General features: G+C 36.4%; 1 protein-coding gene across 8 annotated transcripts in view; it reads left to right on the forward strand.

The window, feature by feature from the left end:
* NLGN1 (neuroligin 1) overlaps window positions 1-19,743 on the forward strand; it is a 906,211-nt gene that overhangs the window by 187,622 nt on the left and 698,846 nt on the right. For 4 of the 8 annotated variants that reach the window (XM_030822834.1, XM_030822833.1, XM_030822835.1 and 1 more), the window contains 2 exons: window positions 17,635-18,447; window positions 18,890-18,949. In XM_030822834.1, the coding sequence (XP_030678694.1) occupies window positions 17,955-18,447; window positions 18,890-18,949 (553 nt within the window). In that variant the 5' untranslated portion in view covers window positions 17,635-17,954. The remainder of the gene's footprint in view (window positions 1-17,634; window positions 18,448-18,889; window positions 18,950-19,743) is intronic. The other 4 variants (XM_030822832.1, XM_003256476.3, XM_030822836.1 and 1 more) reach the window with 2 other exon arrangements.

The raw sequence follows: 19,743 nt of genomic DNA on the forward strand, positions 1-19,743 counted from the left end.
AACGGATTTTAAAAAGACAGCCAGCAAATATCATTAAGTGGTCATAGCAAATAAGTAATGAAGGTGAGTGATAGGTGGGTTGGAATTTCTCTTTTTAAGCTAATAGAGAATATGGCTGTTGATATGAAAATAGATGGATAATTTGAAACATGAAAAAGAAGGTCCTTTTAAAATTGATTTGCATATTCCAAAACCATTAAATCAGTAGTCATTGCATGTGCCATAGTGTTAAAATGGAAGACTTAACTGAACGTGCCTTTGTAGTGCCTGGAAAATATATTTCTGTCAGAATCAACAATACTTTCTACTCCCCTATTATATTCTCTTTCGTCAGTTAAAATGAAAAGGGAGAAAGTGATCTACTCTTTGTTATAATCTACTTGGAGGGGCTGTATCCTTTGTTTCTACAAGCAGTACATACACAAAACTTTGGTAAACATTGTAGGTAGTAAATCCACTTTGGAAAGCCAATAACAATGGAAATAAGTAAAAACTACACACCAAAAATTTTTAAAAAGCTGTGGCCAGTAAATGAAGAGCAAGGTACCCAGTTAGATAAATGCTCTCCCTAATAGAGTGGATGGTTCTAAGAACTATTGAAAAACCTGAGGAATTCACTTAGAAAATTAATTCCATTTAGCTCTATCTTACCCAATACATGTTTTTGGTCCTAATTATTAAAAAGAACATGGTAGCCTTGATGAGTTGTGAATTTTCTATCAGAGTAACCCAAAATGTGGTAGTTTGAGGTAAAGAGATGGAAGCTGTCAATTAGCCCTGGAAATCTGCAAGCACAGTTTCTGATATAAGTGACAAGAAATAACATTGGATTCCCCTAAGCTTATCACTATGGAAAAACTGATGTTGCATTCACTGGAGTTTTGCTTAACAGCTGCACCTGTCCCTCAAAAACCTTTTATGTGTTGCAACTGGCCTAACATTCAGGAAAAGCTAACACATTTGCTATAGATTATTTCTATGATTTTGAGATGATTAACTACATTAAATGTTGTTTTACATTAAAAAGAAGTTAGCAACACACTCTTAATTAGAAGCAAAGTGATAAGGGCAATTATTTTTAAATGACTTGTTGAAATTTAACACATGACACTTCCAAGTGCAAATCTTGCATCTCTTTTGCTTTATTGAGAAATAAAAAAGAACAAAAACCAACTTTCAATTAATTTAAAATTCAAGTTTTTGACATATTGAATTTGCCAAGCATTGAAAAATATCAAATTTGTGAACACTCATGGTGAGTCTAAGGTTTTTATTGCTTTTTAAGAGATAATTTAAAACATCATGAGGTAGCTAACCGTATAATCCTGTGGGATAGCAACATTCTGTTTCTAAGAAAATGATTTCTAAGAAAAATGATGCCTTAATAGTAACACATTTGCTGGTCACTTTTGTTCTATAATGAAATAATGTTGATAATATCAAATATCACTATGTTGGCATAAAATGATCTGAATAATCTCTGCCTTCAAGAGTCATCCCCCAAACAAAGTAAAATCAAACAAACAAAAATCCCCACAGCCATTTGGTAGCTAACCTGTGTGATAGAGAATGACTGTCAACTCGAAGCTTAAGTGAAGTCAGGGAAAACTAGTGAATCATTCCAAGCATTTGAAATTATTAGACATTAAACTTTTGGGGGATTTTTATATGAATTCTTTTTATAACAGTCAGTATAATCTCTTCTTTGCCTATTTCCGTTGCATGTAAGAGAAATTCTAGTCAATGGCAAAACGCTTTACTGCTGCCATTACTGCAGACTTTATAGATCAGAGATGTGTCAGCATGTTAGCTTTAGCAGTAATGCCTCTTTTGTGTGAAACCTTATGGGCCTTGCAGGCACTCTCTCATCCTGACACTCATAAAACGTTCAAGTCACCATATTTATTATTTAATTTTCTTCCTATATGTAGCAACACAGCACTTCAATATATGAACGTGTAGTCAAAAAAATGACAGGCAATTGTGGATGGGACTAATGAGTTTTAACAATACACATATGAGGGACTGCTAAAGGAAGTTTAATTAAGAAAAACAAGTTGAGCATGAAATTCATTTTGGAACAAATGCAAGTTAAGTTACTACTACAGATGTAAATTCAAAAACCACAGTGATATATCACAGGAAATTAAGTTCCAGCCTGAGACTAGACCTAACTAATGCAGTTGACATCTTAGGACTTAGCTTTAAGTGGACAAACTTTGATTTGACTTATGAAACAGAAGAATATGTACTTTTTTCACTTTCTCCTGGTTTGTATAGAAATTTCAGTTTAGTATTTTCACTGCATATCCAGCCACACTTTATGTACATAGTATTAGTTCACTTGTGACAGGCCACACAGTAACTTTTTCTTTTTCTGTAGCCTACTTTTCTAATGCTACATATGCCTACAATTAGAGCTACCTGCTGAGGCCCATGCTATCTCTTTGGAGGTGCTGTAGGCGGTGCTTCATTAATAGAACTGCATAGTCATCAACTTTCCTCTACCTATAATTCTGTTTATGTTTTGCATAATTTAGAAAATAAATAGACTAATGTGTTTGCTTGCTTACTTTTATTTATTTATTTATTTGATGGTGGCAGTGCGTGTGGAGGAAAAGCAGAAGTTGGGGAAGAGATTGAATATTGGGCAAATATTTTCTTAGAATATTATTTTCTTATATTTTGCCTGTATTGAAATAACACAGGCACTTTCTATAAAGAGTAAATAGTCAGGCAATGATATGAGGGTCTTATTGTATACATATGGTTCTCAACAAATGCCTACTGGGAAACATCCAGTTGATATACTATTTTTTATAACAATGTTTGTCATCAGTTTTTTGTAACCATAATGATTCTTTTTTCTTCCCTGACACACCCAATGAATGGTGGCTCTAAAGGAGAAGAAAAGAGGTTACTTGTAATGTTTGAAAATGAACTGGAAATTGTCATTGCTTTTTAAAAAATAGTCACAATGAGTACTCTCATATTGTCATATGGAATACTTTCTATGCTTGGAAGATCAACAAGTTCAAACATGTAATCAAGTAATATTGATTTGATAAAATCCAAGTTGAGATTATCATCAGTATAAGTTTGTTTCCATATGACAACCACCACTTCTATGACAGAACTGACCAGAAAAAGTGATTACAGCATAGAACGTTGTGAATATTGTGAATGGTTGTCACAATATTCACACCTTGAAAATAAAACTTGAGCAATTTAATAGTTAACTATAGAGCTAAAAGGAATAAAAGTTCACTTCAGCAACCGTTATGTTTCAAGTCAGTGCGTCTGTCATTTCTAATTTAAATCTGTATTACTTACTGTCCAACACTTTACACACAAGTGACAGTGTTATCTATTCTTTTTCTTATGGGTAGAAAAAGTCACCAGTTTCATTACCTGGTTAACTGTGCCAAGTGTTCCAATACATATGTTACTATAAGATTGATGCCAAAAGTCCCTGCTATTTTACGCCATGGTCTTTAATAACAACATCTAAGAAGGAAAGCGGTTTTTGTTTTGAAGGAATACTGTACTAGTAGTCTATATAACCTCCACCATAGTAGGGGATTTTTGTCTGGTTTGTTTGGAGCTGAGTGTATTTCTCTTCATCACCTAGAACAGTACCTGGTACATAACTGGAGATCAATAAGCGTTTATTGAATGAATGAATGAATGAAAATCGACTTGTGTTCTAGCCTTGGATGTTAGTAACTAAACATGTAACCTCTTTATGTAATGAATACCTGGGATCTTCATTTTTGCTTTTTAAAAAATGTATAATCAGTAGTTATTTGAATTGACAAATAATTTTAAATAAGGTACAAAATTCCAAAGGGAGGAAGGATTCTATTCAAAAATTGAATATTAATTAGAGACAAATAGTAATTGAAGCTTTTTAGTGATTTCATATGGAGTTTATATACTTAACTTTGATAAATGATTTGGTCAAGACTTACAAGTGTAGTAGGATTATTTATATTGTTATAATTTACTGAAGGTACATTAGAGCTATTTTCTTCCATGAAGAAAATGTGATATCTCAGGGAACGTTGGAATTACTAAAAGTTATTTCAAACAGGTAGAGCATGAACAATAAGACAATAAGATTTAAAATATAACTGTTTGGGATTTTCGTCATTACTTAAGATCTTTTTCCATTTTGTAAAACTTTATAATCCCATTCTCCCTATTATAAAATTTGAATTTAAATGGTGACTTTATTTGGCAACCTATATTCCATGTGTATATTAAATTCTTGTTAATATTCTATTCTATTCATTAATATATTGATATCCTATTCGTGTTACACAAATGGCCCATGAACAGGGCATTATTTTGAATTTTGTTATTGTTATTTGTACTAATGCAACTTTTATATGAAGGGAGAAAATGATGTAGATATATAAAGAAGATTGCTAGTGTGATATTCTTTCTCCTTTGGATCACTGGTTGAGCTCTAAGCCAGGTCAGGAGTGACAGGAAACCATTATTGCTGTTTGGTGCCTTATGTGAAAGGCATTGGTGGTCTTAGTCCAGTTCCTAGTAGACAGCTACTCCTTAAACAATAGTCACTATAGTGTTTGCCAATTCCAGCAAAAGCCTGGGACTGAATGGACACAAAGGTTTACCTACCCTCTCTCTGCTGATCATCCTCCAAGGGGTCAAGATTGACACACCCTGGCCCAGGGCCATACTCAAACTTAGCACTGCCTCTGCCAAAGTCGTAGCTATTCTCTGGTAACAGGGGATTTTTTTAACTGGACTTTAATTAAGCAGGGAACCAGGAATGGTAATTTTCCACTCTTCCCAGGCATCAGCAACTCACTACAAACAAAAATAAGCTTAAAGAATGAGTTGAGAATGTAGCACTCTTCTTAGGTTATGCTAGCTTCTCTATAAAGATACTAGCAGGCGTAATTAAGTTGCTTCTGGAAGCAATGACTTGTGACCCAAAGGTGGCCCCTTCCAGACACAAGCATCAACTTAATGTCAAGGGAAGTAATCAGCTCTACCAGGCTGTCTCTTCTGAGGTCTTGAGTGATTATTCATTTTCTTCTGTGGGATCACAGGGTCATCAATTGGTTTTAAAAATGTATCCTGTGGTATTTTACATATACATTAAAACTGTTGCCCATGACTTTTGAATAACATTCTGTCTCATTGATTTTTGCCCCTCTTGCCCCCTTCACCTTCCTGTTCATTCGGAAGTCAGGCTTCCGAAGTAGATTCTAGATTTAACAATTAATATTTGGAGATTACACCTGAAAATAGTTTCAGAATAAATAGAAAGTAAAACTTACATAGTTAATGTTAAATTTTTTTTCAGCCCTCCTTCTCTTCAGAATAACAAAATAAAGAAGAAGCTATCTAATATTTAGCCATTAGTTGTAATGATGGTTATAGCAGAAATACTCAGTTTTGTAATGCAGAAGACAATGCTGTCACCTTAATCTTTTTCTCTTTTTGTTGTCAGAAAAGCTATTATGGCATCTTAGAATCTTATTGTATTTTCTTTTTTGCCACGCAATAATGGAATTAGCTGCCAGTCTGGATGGATATCTATGCACACTCCTACATGATGAGAAATTTCCATTGTACTGTAATTTGTTTCCACCTCTTCTATGTTTCATCCCCGCTGGCTGCAAGTTTAATTAAGCTAATGCCTTCACAGAGGTCAAGCATCACAGATGGATAAATAAAATCTGAGGGTTGTGTTAACTGATGAAAAATAGTATAATGAATTAGTGGGTCATTCATTCAAGAAATATTTTCTGAGGACTTACAATGTAATGCATTGTTCTGGGGATGGTTGTTAAAAACCAACAATTCAAAAGACACAACCTCTACTCTCAAAGTGTAAGGGTAATCTGATCATGTCATTTGTATGATTATAATGATTCTCATCATACTTTGGATAAGATCTCACACCCCTAAAATGGCCAACAAATTGAGTTGTCACATCCTTTCTCCTCTCCAGTCTGATGGGCTACCCTTCTCTCAGTTCACAGTGATTTCTTTGGAAAGCCCCAATCTCCACAGCATTTGGGTTTCCTGTTACTTCTGGCACATTCTATACCCTGGTTTTCAATTGTCAACTCCTACTCAATCTCAGACCCCAGTTTCCAGATTAATTCTTCAGGAAGATCATCATTCCCACTCCGTATTCTTAAATCTCCCCTCAAAATACCCTGCATTATCCTTCTTGGTATAGTATTTATTACTAGATAGCTCTCTGTGTAATTGACTTACTTAAAGTCTGTCTTCCCCCATTGAACTTCAGTCTTTTTAAAACAATTATTTTCAATTCAAGGGTACACGTGCAGATTTGTTATATAGGTAAACTCGTGTTATGGGGGTTTGTTGTACAGGTTATATCATCACCCAGGTACTAAGCCTATTACCCAATAGTTACTTTTTTGTCTTCATGAATATTAGCACTATTCCTCTCCTGTTCATGTTGTCCTCTCCAATGCCTCGTACTATTTGCCAAATATAGGAATGAAGATGAAAACAGATTACAAATTACTGTGGAAAAAAAGTACTGTGTGTTTAGTTGCAAAAAATGTAATAAGTGTTTTGAGAGATAAGAGAAGGGAGTATTTTTATGACTTGAAGGACTAGGGAAGGAAGTCTTATTGACTTTTGAGCCAGGCCTTGAAAGGTACTAGCTGTGGTCCCTCCAGGAGAAAACTGATGGGGAGAGCATTCTCCAGGAAGAACAATCTTGGTGAACAAGTTGGGCCCAATTAACTGTGCACTGCTTCCAGTGCTGTGCTGTATTAGTCTGTTTTCATGCTGCTACAAAACACACCCAAGACTGGGAAGAAAAAGAGGTTTAATTGGACTTAGAGTTCCACATGGCTAGGGAGGCCTCAGAATCATGGCGGGAGATGAAAGGCACTTCTTACATCGTGGCAGCAAGAGAAAATGAGGAAGATGCAAAAGCAGAAACCCCTGATAAAACCATCAGATCTCATGAGACTTATTCACTACCGTGAGAACAGTATGGTTGAAATCACCCCCATGATTCAAATTATCTCCCACTGGGTCCCCCCCACAACATGTGGGAATTATGAGAGTACAATTCAAGATGAGAGTTGGGTGGGGACATAGAGCCATACCATGTCATTCTGCCCCTGGCCCCTCCAAATCTCATGTCCTCACATTTCAAAACCAATCATGCCTTCCCAACAGTCCCCCAAAATCTTAACTCATTCCATAATTAACCCAAAAGTCCATAGTCCAAAGTCTTATCTGAGGAAAGGCAAGCCCCTTCCAGCTAAGTCTGTAAAATCAAAAGCAAGCTAGTTACTTCCTAGATTCAAAGAAGGTACAGGTAATGGGTAGATACAGCTATTCCAAATGGGAGAAATTGGCCAAAACAGAGGGGCTACAGGCCCCATGAAAGTCCAAAATCCAGCAGGGCACTCAAATCTTAAAGCTCCAAAATAATGTCCTTTGACTCCAGGTCTCACATCCAGGTCACACTGATGCGAGGGGTGGGTTTCCCTGGTCTTGGGCAGCTCTACCCCTGTGGCTTTGCAGGGTCCAGCCTCCCTCCCGGCTGCTTTTATGGACTGGCATTAAGTGTCTCTGGCTTTTTCAGGTGAATGGTGCAAGCTCTTGGTGGACCTACCATTCTGGGGCCTGGAGGAAGATGGCTCTCTTCTCACAGATCCACTAGGTGTTTCCCCAGTAGGGACTGTGTGTTGCGGCTCTGATCCCACATTTTCCTTCCACACCGCCCTAGCAGAGGTTCTCCATGAGCGCCCCACTGCTGCGGCAAACTTCTGCCTGGGCATCCAGGCATTTCCATACATCTTCTGAAATCTAGGTGGAGGTTCCCAAACCTCAGTTCTTCACTTCTATGCACCCACAGGCTCAACACCATGTGGAAGCTGCCAAGGCTTGGGGCTTGCACCCTCTGAAGTCATGGGCTGAGCTGTACCTTGGCCCCTTTTAGTCATGGCTGGAGCAGCTGGGAGGCAGAGAACCAAGTCTGTAGATTGCACACAGCACATGGAACCTGAGCCTGGCCCACAAAACCATATTTTCCTCCTAGGCCTCCAGGCCTGTGATGGGAGGGGCTGCTGTGAAGAACTTAGACATGGCCTGGAGACATTTTAACCATTTTCCTGGGGATTAATATTTGGCTCCTGGTTACTTATGCAAATTCCTGTAGCTGGCTTGAATTTCTCCTCAGAAAATGGGTTTTTCTTTTCTATGGCATTGTCAGACTGCAAATTTTCTGAACTTTTATGCTCTGCTTCCCTTAAAAAACGGAATGCCTTTAACAGCTCCCAAGTCACCTCTTGAATGCTTCGCTGCTTAGAAATTTCTTCCATCAGATACCCTAAATCATTTCTCTCAAGTTCAAAGTTCCACAAATCTCCAGGGCAGAAGCAAAATGCCACCAGTGTCTTTGCTAAAACATAAGAAGAGTCACCTTTTCTCCAGTTCCCAACAAGTTTCTCATCTCCATCTGAGACCACCTGAGCCTAGATTTTATTGTCCGTATCATTATCAGTATTTTTGTCAAAATCATTCAACAAGTCTCTAGGAAGTTCCAAACTTTCCCACATTTTTCGGTCTTCTTCTGAGCTCTCCAAACTGTTTCAACCTCTGCCCGTTACCCGGTTCCAAAGCTACTTCCACATTTTTGGGTATCTTTTCAGAAGTGCCCCACTCTACTGGTACCATTTTACTGTGTTAGTTCATTTTCATGTTGCTGATAAAGACATATCCGAGACTGGGAAGAAAAAGGGGTTTAACTGGACTTACAGTTCCACACTGCTGGGGAGGCCTCAGAATCATTGCAGGAGGCAAAAGGCACTTCTTACGTGGTGGTGGCAAGAGAAAATGAGGAAGATGCAAAAGCAGAAACCCCTGATAAGACAGTCAGATCTCATAAGACTTATTCACTACCATAAGAACAGTATGCGGGAAACCACCCCCATGATTTAAATGATCTCCCACTGGGTCTGTCCCACAGCACATGGGAATTATGGGAGTTCAATTCAAGATGAGATTTGGGTGGGTACACAGAGCCAAACCACATCATATGTGTTACCTTCCATTAGTATTTTTTTTTTTTTTTTCTTGAGACGGAGTCTGGCTCTGTCGCCCAGGCTGGAGTGCAGTGGCGCAATCTCAGCTCACTGCAAGCTCCGCCTCCCGGGTTCACGCCATTCTCCTGCCTCAGCCTCTCCGAGTAGCTGGGACTACAGGCGCCTGCCACCACGCCCGGCTAATTTTTTGTATTTTTTAGTAGAGACAGGGTTTCACCGTGGTCTCGATCTCCTGACCTCGTGATCCGCCCGCCTCGGCCTCCCAAAGTGCTGGGATTACAAGCGTGAGCCACCGCGCCCGGCCTAGTATTGTTTATTCACAAAATTAGTTTGTTATCAGGTATAATGTCTACCATGTACTCATGTTTTACTCCTTGTTATTTAAAAAAATACTTTATTGGTAATTTTTTTCTCCAATTAATGTTGTTTTAGTTGGCCTTTTCTCATTAACATTCTATTTTCTCTCTCTCTTTTTTTTTGTTATTGGAGAGGTACATTTAGTGTGGAAGTAGCCCAAAGGGAAAGGGAACAAATAGAACCATTTATATGCTCTGCAGAGAAATGGGGAATATCATGCAACTCTGGAAAACTATTGAGGGCTGCCCACAATTTCTCCCAGAAGGAGGTTCTGGGCAAAATTAAGAAGGAGGCAGCGTTTGTCTTTAGAGAGTGTTAATTCTTCTGCCTTATCTCTTTCTATTTCTTGAAGCTTGCTGCATCCATAAAATGTGCTCTTGTTTTATTGAAGGATGTTACTGTGGCTTTGTGTTTCTGACTTCAATTTAATTATCTGTTACAAGAAGACGATAATGATCTCTACCTCATGGTACTTAGAGACAATAAAGGAGATGATGCAGTTAGCTCAATGTTTAGCCCCAGTACTTACTCATTTGGTGCTTATCATTAATCCAGTTATTATTAAATGATGCTCATGGCAGAATAAACTTGTCACCGCTTTAGTTCTCAATAGCCTTATGTTAATATGGCCATGACATGGGTCCTGGCATCCCTTGGAACTTCTCCATTATCAAGATCTTGAACTTTGATATTCTCATCTCAGAGTAAACCCTTTTTGGCCTTGGTTTTAATTGTCTTATATTTTTCCCCTTTGTGTCCTTCTGGTACTGCTTAAGTCTATATTTAGATTTAGTTGATCTGTTCAACATTAGGATTACCATTTCTTGTAACCTTTGCTCTTTGCTGTTCTACCATTCTTTCCTTCCTTATCCCCAACCCTGACTTCTATCATTTATTCTCTGCCCCAGGCTATTGAATGTTGCTGGAAAAAAGTTTCATTACCACACTCTTTGGAGTTGCTGCAAATTATGACTATTAACTAACCCCAGTAAGCGGATGAGCAGCCTTTTTATTTTCCTTCTGTTGATATTCTGCATGTTTCACTCTCCTCAGTTCCTCAACCTGAGCATAGGACTTTATTGAACTGGTCTCACTGAGGTACAGAGCACAAACTCCTGTGTCACAAAGGTTCAGGGTATGTTCTTTGGAGTTAGGCAGTCTTGGGTTTGTTTCTTGGATCTGCCTTTTCCTGGCATTGTGGCCTTCAGAGAGTTATCTGACCACTTTCACCCACGTTTTTCTCACCTCAAATAAGAGGGCTTGGCTTATAAGTCTATTGTGAAGACTAAGTGACATGAACTATGTAAAACGTTTTGGACAGTGATTGGCAAGTAGAGGGTGACCTACAATAGTAGCTGTTTCTGTTGCCATTTTCACATAATTGTGGATGAACCCAGCTGATATTTCAAAGTGAACATGGAATTAAGATTCTCTCTGGTTTCTTTTACACCAATTCATTCACAAAGGTAATGATTCCCACACCTTTGCACCTAGTCTGTACGTTTGATAACCAAACCATATTTTTGCTAAAAGGTGAAAAATGTATACATATATGCATATATGTTACTTTTTAGTAAAAAATATGGTTTGGTTATCAAAAATTTATGTGGGAATATACATACATATATATATTTAATAAATATTTCTATCACCAGATTGCAAAACATACACAAAAATAGGCACTAAGAAAATGAGAAAGATAAAATTAACAGTATTTTAAAATGTCTTATAAATACTGATGACTTCATTGCATTATTCACTAATATCAAGGCACAGAGATTTTTGGGGCACAGTTCACAGCTAATAAAATGGGCATTAATTCACACTTCAAGTTATCTTCTTGAGGTTTTCAAATATTTTTTCTGATTTGTTGTTATATCTGATTAGATGGCCATTATTTTTAATCTTGTGATATAGCTGAAGAAGAGCTTGTCCTAAAAGTAGAAATTTCATTTTGCCTTTTTACAGTTCTTTATGATTGTATTTCTAGTACTCCCTTTCGTTGATATTTGATAAAAAGTTAATCCAGTAGTTTGTTTTTTAAGGGTTACTTTAATTACAACTTGATACAAATATGTAAATTTATTTATCCAATGATGTAAACTCTAATGCATCACTGCACATTGAAAATGAACAATTAACAATAACAAAATGCTACTGGTGGTTAACCAACTGCACTACAGACCAATCTACCTTCTCAAGAAGACTGCAAGTGCTATATGCGTCAATAGCCTTGTGATGACACTGCTGTTACGTCATATATTCATATTAGCAAACTTTAATTGCTTTCTGTTTTTGTTTTACATAAAAAATGGCAAATAGAAGTTCAACCATTTAGTTCCCTTATCTAATCATCTTGTGATGGGGTATGAACATGCTGCTTTAGAGATCTCTGTCCCAAAATACTGCCGGTTTAATTTTCTTGTGAATGAATTTGATAATACTTTCCTTCTGCTAGGAATGTGTAATGGCTTTTCATCATCTAGAGAATAAAATCCTAACTCTTTAGCCTCTTAATGAAGGGCTTGCTTGATTTGGCTCTCACCTGCCATTTCAATCTTATCCAATGCTCATCCTCATTTATTCTGTCTTCTGGGCAAACTAGACTGTGCCTTCCTCAAAAAAGCCTTTTACTTTTCTTTCGGTCATAAGTCAGGCTTCCAAAGGAAAAAATAAGACTTTGAGATGAAGGTTTGTCTACAAGAAGTTTCCTGGGATGTGCCATTGGGAACAATTCCTGTAAGGGAGTAGGAGAATCTCAACCAACTCCTCTCTCTGCCCATTTTCATGGGGAGCTTTGGGGCTCCTCGGATTATTCTGTATTGAGAAAAGGAAGCCAGGCCTTTGTATACTGGCAGGAACCTGTCATTAAAATGTGAGCTGCCCTCAGGAAGGGTGAGCAGCACAGTGTCTACTGAACATTCTTTCTGCTGTGGGATCCCTTCTGTGACCATCAGTGTTTGTCCAAATCATATTCATTCTTTTAAGCCCATCTCAAATTTCCCTTGATTCATGAACTCGTTTCTAATTTACTAACTGGCGGTAGACTTGTCTCTTCTTTTGAAGCCTAATATCATTTTGTAAAATTGTGTTCATTTGTTTATTCATCCCATTTTAAGTACTTACTATGTGAGTTAATTACATATTAGTTACTTTAAGTATTCATTTACTGAAAGGCGTCAAACAGTTTATACTCATTGGACAGCTTTATTACAGGCAAAGTATACAGTATGGCAACAGCAGAAGAAGGATGTGCATTGAACTGAGTTTAAAAATCTCAGACTCTGGCTTCTTTGTTCTCCCACTCCTGGGTCACGAAGAATATCCTTTTGTCTCTAGGTCTTTAACCACCACTAGTGTATATGAAACATTTTGCTACAGGAAACCCAGTATCTGTCAGTGGTCAGGTTCTCTTACAGTGAACTGATCACGTAGATATATTCCAAGTATGTTGCTAGCCTTGGTCATCAAGTTTCATCACACTCTACTGAAGCCAGATATTATTAAATTGCATTATTTGTTAAATTAGTATTACTAAGTCCATTTTTATATCCATTTATTATTACCATATATAGTTGACAAGCTAGTGTGGCCTGACTTCAAACCACCCACAGACCTATAAGTGCAAAACATTATTTGTCTTTAGTTAGTATAGTTGATCTTCATTATTCCTGGTTTCTGTGTTTGCGAACTTGTCTATTCACTAAAATGTATTTGTAATCCTAAAATCAACACTTACAGCACGTTTACAGTGATTCCACAGACATGAGCAAAGCAGCAAAACTTTGTCACCCTATGAGCATCTTGCCAGCTGAAGTCAAACAAGGCATTGCTCTGCCTTCTTGTTTCAACTTTATGAACACAGGTTGGAGATAGTAGAGGCCGTGCAGTGCAGTGCAAGATGCTTCATCTTTGGGATCAATTGGGGGCATTTTAATCCCAACTCTAGCACCTGTTAGTGAGGCGGCCTCAGGCACTTAATGCTTTAGAACCTCAATTTTTCTTTCATAAAATAAAACAATCTACTAGTTGCAAGCATTAAGGATTATAACCTATAACTTATGTGAGATTTGTGTATCTATATATGTGGGTATATCCATGTACGTGTGTGTACACACACACACACATACATACATACACATATATATACATGTGTATGTCTTTAAAAACAAAAGGTCTGTGTTCCCTAATTTAGTGTTCATCATGACTTTATAGAACATAACTACCATGAATAACAAGGATCCACTGTATATTGTATAGCATTGGTTAAGAGTCACCATCAAGCCATAATGGTATAATGGTAAGCATGCTGTCCGATCCAGACCAACTGAGATTTTTCCATGCTTACACTATAGAACAAATTTCCATATAGATTTTATGAGGGTCATAAAGATATTTTTTAAAACACACATGCAAAGAAATTTAGTAGGGAGGAGTTGAGTTCAACAAGAAAACAAAGAAACGCAAACAAGAAAACAAAGTAAAGTAGAAATAAAAGGTTAATTTTTTTTTTTTTTAGAAAAAGATATGTAAAAGGTACGTAAAGTTAGAAGTCAGATATTTCCTGCTAGCCTCCGCTCCCACATTCATCATGTATTTATTGAACACATGTCACATTTCATCTTGCATTAGAGTAATTTTTTTAGATTACTTATTCCTTTACAATGTCGTAAGCTACTTGGGAGTAAAGAGTAGATTGTACATGTCTTTCAATTCTCCTTAACTTTCAGTGCAATAGCTTGCACATTGTAAATATCTAGTTTGTTGAGTGAATGAAATATTGGATGAATGTGGCCACCCACTGTAATTATCTAACGTCCCATACAGTTCTCCCTACTCCTTTTTCTGAGTTTCTCAGAAACAAACTAGTTGAGGGACCAGCTTTTGATGAATTATTGTAAGGGAGAAAATGTATTACCATTTATGATGTGCTTTTAATTATTATTTATTTTTATTTTATTCTTTTAATGGGACTATATATGCTTTAAGTCAAAAAGAGGAATAATGGGGAAATTTTTGAGCTAGTATCCCTATTAACTTCGAAGTCAGATGAAGCTAGTCCTATGTGTGGATTGATAGGCTAATCTATGGGTAATATCTGATTTGGTCTACCGAGTAAGAGTTTTCTGGCTTTCTTATTTTAATGTATTCTGAAATACTTCAAACATACAAAAGAATACAGAGAAATCAAATACTAAGGTTTTGTCAAACTTGCTGTAGTTTGTTGCTGGCCTTTTAGGGCCTTACCACAGGTTATCCGTCTTAGGTGTCAATTAAATAATTGGCCCAGTTAATTGATTAGTTGCTAGAATGAGCCTTATTCTCTTTCCTTTTTACTCAGAGATGACAGCTATCCTGTTACTATGTATTTATGTATTTGAGAATAATATATAATATTCTTTTACATACTTTAAGCTTTATTTAAATAGTATTTACTGTACCTAATTTTCTGTGACTTGTTTTGCCAAAAATTTTGAGATTTATGTATGTTGATATTTTGGGTTTAGGTCCTTTATTTTCACTAATGTATACAATTTGAATTTGTGAATACATCATAATTAATTTATCAATATCTATTGATGGATATTTAGGTTGTCATAGTTTGGGGTTTTTTTGGTTACTAATAAATGATCAAATTATTACACAAATCATTGTTTTAACGTGATTTTGTGTAATGACGTAAGAGAAACCTATCACTACATTCAATAGAGTAAAACTGGTAAAATATGTATAAAAATAGCAAAATAAAATATTAACTTCCAATAAGAATAGGGCAGACCATTTTTTAATTTCTCTGTCCTATGAAATTGTCAGAATATTTACTGAGACTTCATCTTCTGAAGAAACATAAAATATTTTTACAATTCAATTTTAAATACACTAGGATCAATTTCTTAAAAAGTGATAATTGTGAATTGAGGGACTGTATCATGTGTGGTGATCATAAGGATGACCTTTAAATCAGATAGCACTGGGCTCCTGGGTCTGCTACTAATCAGCTAAGAGACCCTGGCCAAGGTAAAAATTAACCTCTTCAAGTCTGAGTTCCTCATGAGTAAGAAGGGGATAACTGTTGAATCCACTTCATAGGGTTGTAAATGGACATAAATGCATGAAAACGGAGGATTTTTTAATATACTAAGGAAGCATCAATAAATAGGGGGAAAATTGTCAACAAATTTGAGACTTTCTATTTAGGCATTTTTTTTTAAATTTTAGTACTTTAAATAAGCCATATTTTACATTTGACTTGGATGACTGCTATTATTACAGTAGCAACTTCTGAAAATTTGGGGGGATCAATATTATAGTTCTCCAAACATACAACATGTAAAATGGGATATTTTTGTAACCTCAGGAGCTAAACATCATTCAAATTTGAAAATCCATCATGGCATGCAGAATTCCAATCCTGTGCAATTTGCGTTAAAGTAGCACATCAGTGGGAAACAGGAGCTTCTTTATCCTTAACACAGGGATTTCTAAGTACAAAAAAAGCAGTGTTATTTTGTTAATAACAAAGCAAGTATTTGATATCAGTTGTGCGAAGAAAAACTTTTGGAAATTGCTGTAGAGTACTTGAAAATTAGGTTGAATAAAGCATGATGATGGACTTTTAAGACCTCACCACAGGTTCTCTGAGTTAGGTGTCAAAACAGTGCATTTTTAACACCAAAAGGAACTTGCAAAGACTCATTCATGCTGTGGCCCACTATGATGCTGCACAAGAATAAGCATTATATACACTTTACAGAAATGGGTTTGTGTAGCTGAATCTTCGATAAATGCTAGAGTTCTGGAACAGGAATTGGATTGGTCTAAGCCTGTCTTTTGTATATTAATGTGCTTTCACAGCAAAGGTATGTGAATTAACACAGACTAAAGTATCTTCAAGGAAAGAGATTTATCTCCTTATAGCCTTCTGTGATAGATTGTTCAGAGCTAAAGACACACTAGGCCAGAACCAAATCTCCTGCTGCCCTATATAGTTTTTACAATCTCCTTTTAAGTAGCACAAAGTCAGGGCAGTCTCACTGCCAGACCAACACTTCTTTAGGTATCTTCCCATAATACATAGTATAGAACCATCTCTAATACAAATCAACACTTTATTTTCAAAGTAAGCACTTGAAAAGGTTGCTTGAACAAGAAAAGACACATTTTTTGAGCTGTACGTTATTTGACAGTTAACATCACATTACTCCATGGATTGCATTGCACTGAATGTTATATTATAGTCTGATGCAGTTTAAGTTGAACTGTGTAAACAGTGATAGATATTTGATTAGTGTTAATATGCAAGACGCCGTGATTAGATATGATTGTTTTTTTAATCACCACACTCTCTTTTTGTAATCTTCCTTTGATCTCCAACAGACAGAAAAAAACTATAATTTAAAATATATTGACTTTGACTCATAAATTAATTTTTGCATTGCAAATTTATTGATATCTATAATATATAGCAAGATGGTAAAATAACTTGTCTGCAAAAAAAGATGTAAACTTCTATCTCTTTTACAAATTGTATCTAATGCCATTTTCTCTTTTAAATTCTTGAATCTTAATTTCAAATAGGAAACCTATAAGCAAAATTTTATGAAAACATTTGAGATACAGCAAGGAAGTGAGGTAGTTTCATCTGAATAATCACAGCTGAACTCATATTAATTTTCTTGTCCTCATATTATCTTCCTTTTTTTGATAAGCATAAGATTGGGAACCACCTTTTTGTTTGTTTTCCAATGCATACAATCATTCTTACAGGTTTGTGTCTGTTCTGCTAGTTTACTGCCAGTTTCTTAAAATATTTTCTGCTATTGGGTTTTAAAACTGAAACAGATTAATCTTCTATTGCTTGAAGTGATTGAAGACTATTAATAAAGTATAAATTTCACACCTAACATTCAGTATTTTTAAATACTTTACTGTGACATGTTTCTAAAACTGTGTATTTTAATAAAGACTGCTTCCACGTAAATGTATATAAAGTCAGCAGATGCATTTCTCAATAATCTTATAATCAGTTAGTTTACTTGTCATCTCACTTCAATCCATGATTTTCCTATGGTAACATTTAACTTACCTGATGCTAGTCATTATTAATGTATTTCTGTAGATTGTAAAACATCTAGTTATCACACTGCCTATGTTAGCTTGCTCCAGCTCATGATTTATTTTCATTTTTTTCTAGGATATAGACCTGCAGCTAACTGGATTTGATTTATAAGAGAGAAATCTGCAGTCAATGCCCACTTTTGCCACACTGCTAATATGGAAAACAGAATGTTCAATAGGATATGGTCTGATAAATAGTGATGATTGAAGATGCTGCTCCAATACATGTGAAATCAATGGGAGATACCTGCTGTCTGAAGATCTTTCAGAGCTTTTCTCGACAAGCTCCCCTGTAACAAATCGGAGGTATATTCTACCATTATACAGTCTTTCTCAAGTGGATATAAATACGTTTGCCTCACTGTAACCAGGCAACTAGACAACTAATGTGGGACCATGGCACTGCCCAGATGCACGTGGCCAAATTATGTTTGGAGAGCAGTGATGGCATGCTTGGTACGCCGGGGATTGGGTGCCCCATTGACTCTCTGTATGTTGGGATGTTTGCTTCAGGCTGGCCATGTGCTGTCACAAAAATTGGATGATGTGGACCCACTGGTGACTACCAACTTTGGAAAGATAAGAGGGTTTAAGAAGGAACTCAATAATGAAATTTTGGGGCCTGTTATTCAATTTCTTGGGGTTCCATATGCAGCCCCACCAACAGGGGAACGTCGTTTTCAGCCTCCAGAACCACCATCTCCCTGGTCAGATATCAGAAATGCCACTCAATTTGCTCCTGTGTGTCCCCAGAATATCATTGATGGCAGATTGCCAGAAGTCATGCTTCCTGTGTGGTTTACTAATAACTTGGATGTGGTTTCATCATATGTGCAAGACCAGAGTGAAGACTGCCTATATTTAAATATATATGTCCCAACCGAGGATGGTGAGTTTATTGCAGGAAAAACAGGGAGATATATTTATATATTTTTTCTATTCTAAGTTCTAACAATATTAATTCATGTGTACTGGTAGTATGCATGGCTTTTCCTGTTGGCATGTAGACATATTTTACATGCGTGCATGGTGCTCTTTTTGTTTATGTGTGTCAGTGTATCTGTACTTATTTTTTTCCTGTGCTTACTCATTTTCTTTCCTCCACAGCACGTATATTTAGGTAGAAATGGGTTTCTAATTTCCATTTCCTACCAAATGACTTCTGAGAAGATGCATCAACATTTCCTCATTGCATGTGCAGGCTCAACGAATTGGGGATCTTTCGCACTCAGTAAATGCAGGAGCGTATTGAGTTAGATAGTGGTGTTGCATGTTCCGGCGGTCTGTGATGGAGCGCCATGTTATTTTCTAGTCTTCTATTCATTTTTCAGTAAAAAGAATATCCAAGGAATGTGCCAGAAAGCCCGGCAAGAAAATATGTAGAAAAGGAGGTATGTATAAAAGTGGAAATTAAAAATGGGGGAAAAGCTTGCAGAGGACGAACAGGATACTCTCCCTAAGGATGATTTGCTGATGCTGGGAAGTAAATGGTTAGGTGATATTTGGAATCTGATGAAGGCAGTCAAGGAATATAAAGGTGTTGAAGGAGAGCTCTAGCTGAGTAGATTACATTGGCAAAGCTCATTGGTTGTGCCTTGTGTTCTGGTGCCGGTAGCATCAGCAAGAGTTGAATCTTTGCTTTGAGTTTGTGTTTAGTGGAATATGTACTTAGGCTATTATGATACCTGCAAGGAACCCAAACGATGCTGTCTTACTAACTGGTAACTCTGATCTCTGAACTCTTTTCTACAGATATATATTTGTGTTCCTCTTAAAACTTGATCACTCAATCACAAATCTAGTTTTTTTTGTTTATTCTCAGCATTCCTTCTGAATACTGTATGGACTTTCTCATCCTAAGGGTAAATTTTCCATAATTATTGAGCAATTATTATTATTAAGGTAATAGTGGTTTTTTTTCTTAATCTTTTCATTTTCAGTCACTTTTCCAGAGGAGAATGAGATTTTGCAGATTTGATACTAAATATTTACAGTCTTAAAATTACTTTAACATTTTTATATTTACGTTAAACAATTTAAAACATAGAGAAGTGCATGATTCAGAAGCTACAATTAAATCAACCTTCAAATCATCCTCTAGCCAGATTGAGCAAATGTAGACACTGACAGCTGCAAGCTTGCATCTGAATGTAGCTTGTCCACACTCCACTTTTATATAACATTC

Source organism: Nomascus leucogenys, chromosome 11 (assembly GCF_006542625.1).
Source record: "Nomascus leucogenys isolate Asia chromosome 11, Asia_NLE_v1, whole genome shotgun sequence".
NCBI classification, from domain to species: domain Eukaryota; kingdom Metazoa; phylum Chordata; class Mammalia; order Primates; family Hylobatidae; genus Nomascus; species Nomascus leucogenys.